Raw genomic sequence first — 8,719 nt, 5'->3', positions numbered from 1 at the left:
ATCTCATCAGCGCGTCGCAGGCAGCTCCGACAGAACACAGACCAACTTTTACCTGCTGTCTTAACAGCGCGTTTTAGAAAATACCACAAATGGCGCTGTAAACGCCATCTGTAGTACGATGCTACATTTTAGGATTACGTATGCTCCAACAAGGTCCATTTAAATATATGAATATCTACTTGCTGAAACGAATCCCGGCGCAGCTAACCTTAACGTGATAGGCACGTTAACAGATAAAAGTTGGCCTGTGTCCTATCGGAGCTGTCTGCGACGCGCTGATGGGATCCAAAAAGATCGAAATCGCGATCCGCGTCTGGCAGTTTCGACAGAATACCGACCACTTCGAATTATTTTATTCGATTATGCTAACGTGCCTATCACGTTGAGGTTAGCTACGCTGGGATTCGTTTCAGCAAGTAGATATCCACATATTTAAATGGACCTTGTTGGAACATACGTAATCTTAAGATGTAGCATCGTACTACAGATGGCGTTTATCGCGCCATTTGTGGTATTTTCTACTAACCTTTCGTTTCTTATCTTTATATTCACTACTTCCCTACCTTTTCTACCCTTGCATACTTTTATTCATATTTACACAATACTGTTTTGTCAATATCGCTTCCATTTTATTTAAGAAAATCTCTAACTCCTCTTTGCTAGATGATAGATTCGTTTTCCAATTTTTTCAAATCGTGTTGGAGTAGTAATTTATGTGGGGTACACATTTTCAGGGATGGATTATTTCCAAGTTAAAGCATATCCGCGATTACGAAGAAATCTACTGTGAGAATATAAAAAGTCGTGTCATAGATCTAGATGTATCAAAGTTATGTCAGAGTCAGCATGATTGGACGGATTATATATACTATATAATAACGGCTGAAGTACTGCTTTTACTCTTTTTAATAACTAAAGTCTCTTACGATTATTGGGTGTTTAAGACTGCCGGCTACCTACCATGGCCTGCTAGTAAAATGCCCAAGCTTCCATGTGATTGGCTATGTAAGTTTTAATAAAACTTTTTCTTTGACAGAAATAGATTTCTACAAAGTTCATTATTATTGCGTCGTCAGCTCATCAATTCATAGATTGGTTAAATTTTGTGAAAACTTAATATTTAATAAAAATACTTCATTTTTCTTCATTTTTGTAGAAAAAACTCAGTTATTCAATTAAATATTGTTAACAATTTGTTTCAGTGTACAACGTCATCATCTTTCAATGATATTTCTATTGCCTCTAATAGGTACAGCTAATTTTTCCCTTTTTCATTTGCATGGAGTATTTATTAAAATTTCTTTATTGTTGAACTTGTGTCCCATTTCTTTTAACATGTTTGCTGAAAGAAGACTTACCGTTATAGTTCTTACTTATAATAACTCCATCTACATAGGCCAAACAAGTAGAGCTTTTAATGAAGAAAAGCATGAACATTACTGGTAAATGTACTTTCATGAATCATGTTTAACAAATAGGACAAGTTCAATAATAAGAAAATGTAAACATAACATTCATATGTTATTTATAGGAAATAGGTAAAAGTCTAGCACATTGAAAGCAATAATAAAATAATAACTCATTTAAATTTAATCATGGAATATGTAACAAACAAAATGGAGAATATACTTGAGTCCCATTGTATGAATGTGTGTAAACATTTACTACTCCCACCTTCTTCTAAAGATGACGCTGTAGGTTAAAACAAATTGTTAAGAATATTTGATAAATTAAGTGAAAATTAATCTCAATTTCATCAAAGATGTTTTTAATTAAATCGTTTTTAAATTTCAAGGTGTGTAAAGATCGGCTGCGTCAGTTTTTCTCAGGACTTTTACTCCACATGGGTCTCCAAGTTGTACATATTTTTTTAAGTTATTTAAAGGCTGTGCTTTTAAGGGGTTTATATTATATGGGCTTGGTAATGTGCATACGATAGGTAGGCACATAGAAAATTTTAATATTACGTTAATGTTGTTAAGATCTTTAAAAAATTGTAAATTTCAACTCTCGTAACAAATAGACATTGGACTAATTATTCCTTTGCGTCCGAATAGTTTGAAATTACTCTTTTTGATTGTAAAATTAAAAATTATTTAGAGTGTATTTTTGTATGCTATTGCTTTATTTCAATTTAGGATATTGTTTTATTGTATTAAAGATTCTTAAATTTTGTATTTTTTAATGTTTATCGTTTTTATTTATTTCTTCTTTTAATCATGCATTGTTTTCTTAATGAGCTATTTAAATGAATATGTCAAGTAAATTTCTATTTGTGAAATGACCTAAAATTTAAGAATTTTTTATTACATAAGTATAGCTCTACTTTTAGATAATGTTTATATTTTAATAGAAACTAAATAAATTGATTAAAAAAAAAAGAAAGAAAACGTTAGGTAAGTGCCTGAAAGGAAGAAGAAAAAATACAGCCAACAATATGTAGACATATCGACAAAACATTACATAACTTTAATTTGCTAAAAATTGCATTTTAAAGTTGTAGGCTTAAAGTTTAAGTTTGTAACAGTACATACATGTTATTTATATGAAACATTACCATGGAATAATGTTGATGTTTATGTTATATTTATATAGAATACAGAGTATAGATATTATACTATTATTTTTAATGGTTGTGATATTTTGCTATTCCTAAAACGCCCTTTCCGCATTGTATGTCTTATTAATATGTGTAGGTATTGACTAGACAATTTTGTGTTATCTACGGTTGTGATTGTTTTTATATTATGTTTAATTTGCGCAATGTTAATTAGTATATGCTTTATATGTGTAATATAAATGTACATAAACAAATAAATAAACATAAATACATACCTAATTGTACCAATTGATTAAGTATTTTTTTATCTCGAAAACTATTGTTCTAGATTTTTAGATAAAAAAAATTGTTTAAATGATTCTCAAGTTGAAAATTTATTAACAGATAGTCATTTCAACTCAATTCTTATCTGACTACTTCAATTGTTTATTCAGTGACTTTCTAGTTTAAAATGCGGAATCTTTTGTAGTCGACTGTTGCGCTGAATTTTAAATTACAATAGTTATAAGCAAAATACTAACTAATTAGAAAAACAACTTCTGGTTTTTAAATGTTAGAATAATTTTTAGAAACTCTGACTGCAAAAGAGGTTTCCCATACCGGGAATCGAACCCGAGCCTCCTGGGTGAAAGCCAGGTATCCTAGCCACTAGACCATATGGGATATGCTATTAGTTCGTTAAACATTCTTTAATCTGACAATATAAGTTTATACTTACTCATCATCATCATAAGGTCATCAGTCCTAAGACTGGTTGGACACGTACCTCCACTCTTTNTGTGGGCTGTTCTAGTTTTAGGGGAATGCAAAGTTTAGCTCAGGATAGGAAAGAGTGGAGATACGTGTCCAACCAGTGTTAGGACTGACGACGATGATGATGTGAGAATATATATACTAGAAGCGGTCTTATATATTAAATAAAAAAAAAAAAGAAATTTGACGATAAAGCAGAAGATTTCCTTCACTCCAATTTTCTCCCAACTCAAAAATAACTGGATGCATTTAGGGGTCATTCATAAATTACTTCACACAAATTTTATGATTCTCAGAGCCTTTTCTCGTTTATCACAGGCGATCACATTTGTATGATGGCCCCCTCAACCCTGGTATCACGTCATACATTTTGCAATTTTAAATTCACCACAACATGCCAAAAAGCGATACAAACAAAATACAAATCGAGTTGTAACATTTTAGAGTTTTTTTAGCGTTGTAGTTTAGAGTATTAATAGGCATTTTAGATTTATACATGCGACGTCACGTAGCGTATAACCTCCCCTTTGTCACACTATGTTAACCCCTCCTCCACTTAATAGATGCGCAATTTATGGTTAACCCCTTAAGATTGGATAGGTTTGGATTAGGAAAGTTTATTGTATACCTTATGAGTTCAATGCTTCATTCAGGAATGCAAAAAGAATAAGACTTTTTAAAAATTAATATGATACATTAACAATAAAAGCATAAATGTGAAAAAGAGGTCAGGTTAGATACAGACGTTTCGGGGTTGTCGACTTTGTCAATAAAAGAGTTGAGCTTTAAATTTGTCAAGTTCAATATCAAACAAGTGGTTCGATTACAGTTTCTATGGAACTTGGTCGTTTTTTCACATTTGATTTGTACATCATCAATTTTTGAAAAGAGGAAAAAAGGCATGAAGGGCTAGAGAGAGACATATCAGAGGAAGAAACAGTTAACAGAAGTTAAATAGTACCTAGGTAGACCTAAATCATAATATTGTTCGCAAATAAGTAAGGATGTGGGATGTTCTAGTTTTAGGGAAATGTGAAGATTTGCTTAGGATAGGAAAGAGTGTAGATGCGTGTCTATCTAGTCCTAGGACTGACGACTTTATGATGATAAACGGTTATCAAACATTATTACAATAGTCCTCAAAAGTTGCATGCTTCAATTTGTCGTTAGTTTTAATTTATATTGATTAGCAGTGCCGCATTCATTTTCGAATGTATCTTTACCTATATTTTCAGATGTGACCACAAACGGTTTGGTTACCGAATTGCACATCAGAAACGCCACCCTGGAAGTGTTGAATGTGTCCCTCCCCACGTGGAAACGATTGAGGTCGTTGTCGATAACGGATGGACGAATAAACAGGGTGGCTGGGGAATTTGGCAAACTCAGTCATGTCTCGTGCCTTAATCTGTCTTCGAATTCAATTGCTGAGTTTGAAGACAGAGCACTCGTCAATTTGTACAATCTTAGTATTTTGGATCTATCTTACAACAATTTATCTGACGTACCTCGATTTAGGAAAGAAGGATTCCTAACTCTGGATATATCAGGTTAGACTTTATATAATCAATTATTAAAATAACATACAGTGGATTTCATTTATTACGACCTTGGTTATAGCGACCATTGTGCTATAGCGACGTCATATGTAAGTCCCTTGAATTTAAAGCACACTAGTACAAAATTCATGTGGCTATAGTGACTTCGGATGTAACGTTGAGTTCGGGTGTAGCGACTGTTTTTAATGAATCATTTGTAACAAATCCGTAGTAATCCCATGCATATATAGCGATCGGAGTAGACCGCTAAAGACACAAAGGGCTTTCTTATCTTTTGTTTATATTTACACAGATAGCCAACAAGTGTAGTGACCTTTACCGTTGTTTCTGAGTAGCAACTGTGTTTAGTAAACTTTTGAATAAGTGTGATTTCCGATGTACATTTACTGTTAAAAAAAAGGCTAAAATTGTTTCAAAATTCAAAAAAAGTGTGTATCTCCTTTAACTTTGCCTGTAACGACTTCTGGATATAACGACGAAACTACAGTGGACCCTTCGTTGTCGTTATACTCAAAATCCACTGTAAAAGTAAAATCCGGATATAACGATGGGTAAAAATAAATGACGAAATTCGTTCGCTCTATAGTCAAAAAACCTCATAAGCGATTCATGAGGGGGCGATTTCAAGGTCACATAACTCATTGAATTATAGTCATATCAATTATACCAAATCCATCAATCGAGCAATGGTGTGTTTGATGTATAATTGATAATTGAGCGTAATCGCTAGGGAGTGGACGTCATTTCGCATATATAAGGTACGTACTTAGGCCGACGATCAAAATTTTATAGGGCGAGAATTATGAAGTCAACAATTACTTTTCGAAATTTATAATTCACTTAAGAATATTTATTAGTTGTATGTAATTGTACCTTTGTTTTTTTTAGAAAACAAGCCCTTACTTTGTACTAATTTATATGACACGTTTAAAAAGACTGATATAAGATTTAACAATAAAAACAATACCTTCTGTCTATCATCAAGAACTTTCCATTGGTTTAACTCCACTGAGCAAGTGCCTTTCAATCAAGTAGAAACAATTCATAAGGTAAATACAGTTTTTATAAATATTACTTTAAATAAATAAAACGTATTTACAGTAAAATGGTATTCCTTTTAGGTGCGTGAAGAATGTGGAAATAATTGTACCTGCGAACCTGTTAGATTACAAATAATAATAGGGAAACCACCAGCGTTTGCCGTTTTCGTTAATTGTTCTAATATGCACTTGACGTCTTTACCGACCCCATTACCCCCTAATACCGTGGGGCTGAACGTGTCGAACAATAATGTAAGATCTATACACAAAAAACGTATTTTTGTATCAATTTTCTGAGTATATTTCCTTTTGTAGAAATTACCAACGTTTCTCGCTCAAGGTTTTTTCAAGGAATTATTACAAGTTAATACTGTTCACCTTTTCCTTGATGAAGTTTAATAACTTTGAGCGAAACGTTGGAAACTTTTATAATAAAAAGAATTTTATGTAATAAACTCAGAGAATTCATAATTAAACATATTTTTTGTTGGATAATATTCAAAAATGGTGTATAGTGAAATCACGAAATAACAGACAATTATAAATAAGTAGTATCAGACTTTTATCACTATAAGAAGCGTCTTACTTATTTTTGTATGCTTCTTTTAACGAACCGCTACTGATTGTTGGGATAGATATACAAGACATGGATTGTTAAAGGACGGTGGGCGCGGCGATAGAGAAAAAATTAGAAGCGTTCGAATTGTGGTGTTACAAGTGAATGATGAGAATACTGTAGATAGAGACGGTTAGAGATGAAGAGGTATTAGAAAGAATAAGAAAACAGAGAGCTCTACGGAAATCAATAAGAAATAAGCGAGATAGGTTGGTACGATACATTCTCAGGCATGAAGGTCTAGTTAGAGACATATTAGAGGCAGAAAAAGAACTTAAGAAGGGTAGATTAGATTATTGTTCATAAATAAGTAAGGATGTGGGATGTTCTAGTTTTAAGGAAATGCGAAGATTAGCTCAGGACAGGAAAGAGTGGAGGTACGTGTCCAACCAGTCCTAGGACTGACGACTTTATGATGATAGCTGATTTTTACACCCCTTCGCCTTGAACTCTCTGCAATGTTCTTGGAACTTGGTCGTTTTTTCACATTTGATTTGTACATCATCAATTTTTGAAAAGAGGAAAAAAGGCATGAAGGGCTAGAGAGAGACATATCAGAGGAAGAAACAGTTAACAGAAGTTAAATAGTACCTAGGTAGACCTAAATCATAATATTGTTCGCAAATAAGTAAGGATGTGGGATGTTCTAGTTTTAGGGAAATGTGAAGATTTGCTTAGGATAGGAAAGAGTGTAGATGCGTGTCTATCTAGTCCTAGGACTGACGACTTTATGATGATAGCTGATTTTTACACCCCTTCGCCTTGAACTCTCTGCAATGTTCTAGCACACTTTTATTTATTTAATGGATGTACTATAGGTAGTTTGCTTTACGTATAAGTATTTGGTACTGTAGCCCAAGACCTTCATAAAATAAGAGCCCAACAAAATTATGCTTTAATATCAGCAAATATGCCTACTCTAACAGGAGGGGTTCCCTACCTTATTGGAGGTCATGGGTCCCTGATTGTTAAATTCGGCTCTGATTGGTTGTAAAAGTTCAGGATATAACTGGATCGTTTTTAATTACGTATCAATTTACAGTTTTCGTTTTATCAATTTACTTCATGTTTCTGTATTTTTACAACTTTATCTATTTACAACTTACGAGATATTTGTTTAGATAACATCACTGGAACTAATTAGTGAAGATCCAACTTATGAAAACTTGAGAGAGTTGTTTGCAGACAACAACCAAATTACATCAATAGTGCCTTTGGAGGGAACAAAATTTCTAAGCAGTTTTCAAGCTCTTAGTTTAAGAAATAACCAAGTGAAAAGTGTAAGTCCAATATTTATATGCAATTTATTTTTCGTGTTCCATGCTCAGTTTTTAGCTTCCTTTGTATATATTGACGAACATCTTTGACAGAAATGATAATAATCATTTTATAAACTTGGGATTAAATCGCATACACTGCGACTGTAATACAGCAAAAGTTTTAAAGGTAAGCTCCTGTATATTATTTCATCATCATCATCATGATCATAAGGTCGTCAGTCCTAAGACTGGTTGGACACGCACCTCCACCTCTTCCTATTCTGAGCTAATCTTCGTATTTCCCTAAAACTAGAACATCCCACATCCGTAACTATTTGTGAACAGTAATCTAATGTAGGTCTACTTCTACTCCTCGTAACTCCTGTTTCTGCCTCTAACATGTCTCTAACTAGCCCTTCATGCATGAGAATGTGTCATACCAACCTATCTCACCTACTTCCATAGCGCCCTCTGCTCTCCTGCTTTTTCTAATATCTCCTCATTTCTAGCCTTCTCTATCCACAGTATCCTCATCATTATCCTTACCTTTTCTTGTCCGCCACTTGCACCATGCATGTTTCGCACTCATACAGCGCGGAGCTTTAAACATACACCTTGAACAATCATTTTCGAATTTTTTAATTAACCGTTGGCGGCCATAGAAGTGACTTCTTTTTGTAAAAGGTGACCCGATCCTGCGCCATTCTCTGTTTTATATCTCTACTACTCCTTCCATCCTGAGTTATTTGACTTCCTAAGACACCGAAAATCAGCCATATCTACTAACCTTTTGAATAAAATAATTCGAAGTGGTCTGTATTCTGTCGAAACTGCCAGACGCGGATCGCGATTTCGATCTTTCTGGATCTCATCAGCGCGTCGCAGACAGCTCCGACAGAACACAGACCAACTTTTACCTGCTGTCTTAACAG

At 33.7% G+C, this 8,719-nt stretch overlaps 1 protein-coding gene and 1 non-coding gene across 2 annotated transcripts in view; one reads left to right on the top strand and one right to left on the bottom strand.

Moving 5' to 3' along the window:
• The window catches only part of LOC108734063 (protein halfway), an 18,711-nt gene that overhangs the window by 8,890 nt on the left and 1,102 nt on the right, over positions 1–8,719 (top strand). Inside the window, exons 3-7 of the mRNA XM_025981018.1 lie at positions 4,549–4,863; positions 5,761–5,921; positions 5,994–6,164; positions 7,650–7,808; positions 7,864–8,062. Coding sequence (XP_025836803.1) covers positions 4,549–4,863; positions 5,761–5,921; positions 5,994–6,164; positions 7,650–7,808; positions 7,864–8,062 — 1,005 coding nt within the window. The remainder of the gene's footprint in view (positions 1–4,548; positions 4,864–5,760; positions 5,922–5,993; positions 6,165–7,649; positions 7,809–7,863; positions 8,063–8,719) is intronic.
• Positions 3,152–3,223, bottom strand: Trnae-uuc. Its single transcript has one exon. It is a non-coding gene; the product is annotated as a tRNA-Glu (tRNA).

The sequence above is a fragment of the Agrilus planipennis genome, unplaced genomic scaffold (genome assembly GCF_000699045.2).
Source record: "Agrilus planipennis isolate EAB-ADULT unplaced genomic scaffold, Apla_2.0 scaffold10, whole genome shotgun sequence".
Lineage (NCBI taxonomy): Eukaryota > Metazoa > Arthropoda > Insecta > Coleoptera > Buprestidae > Agrilus > Agrilus planipennis.
Note: the sequence above shows the minus strand (reverse complement) of the source record. Positions and strands in the feature narration are given on the sequence as shown.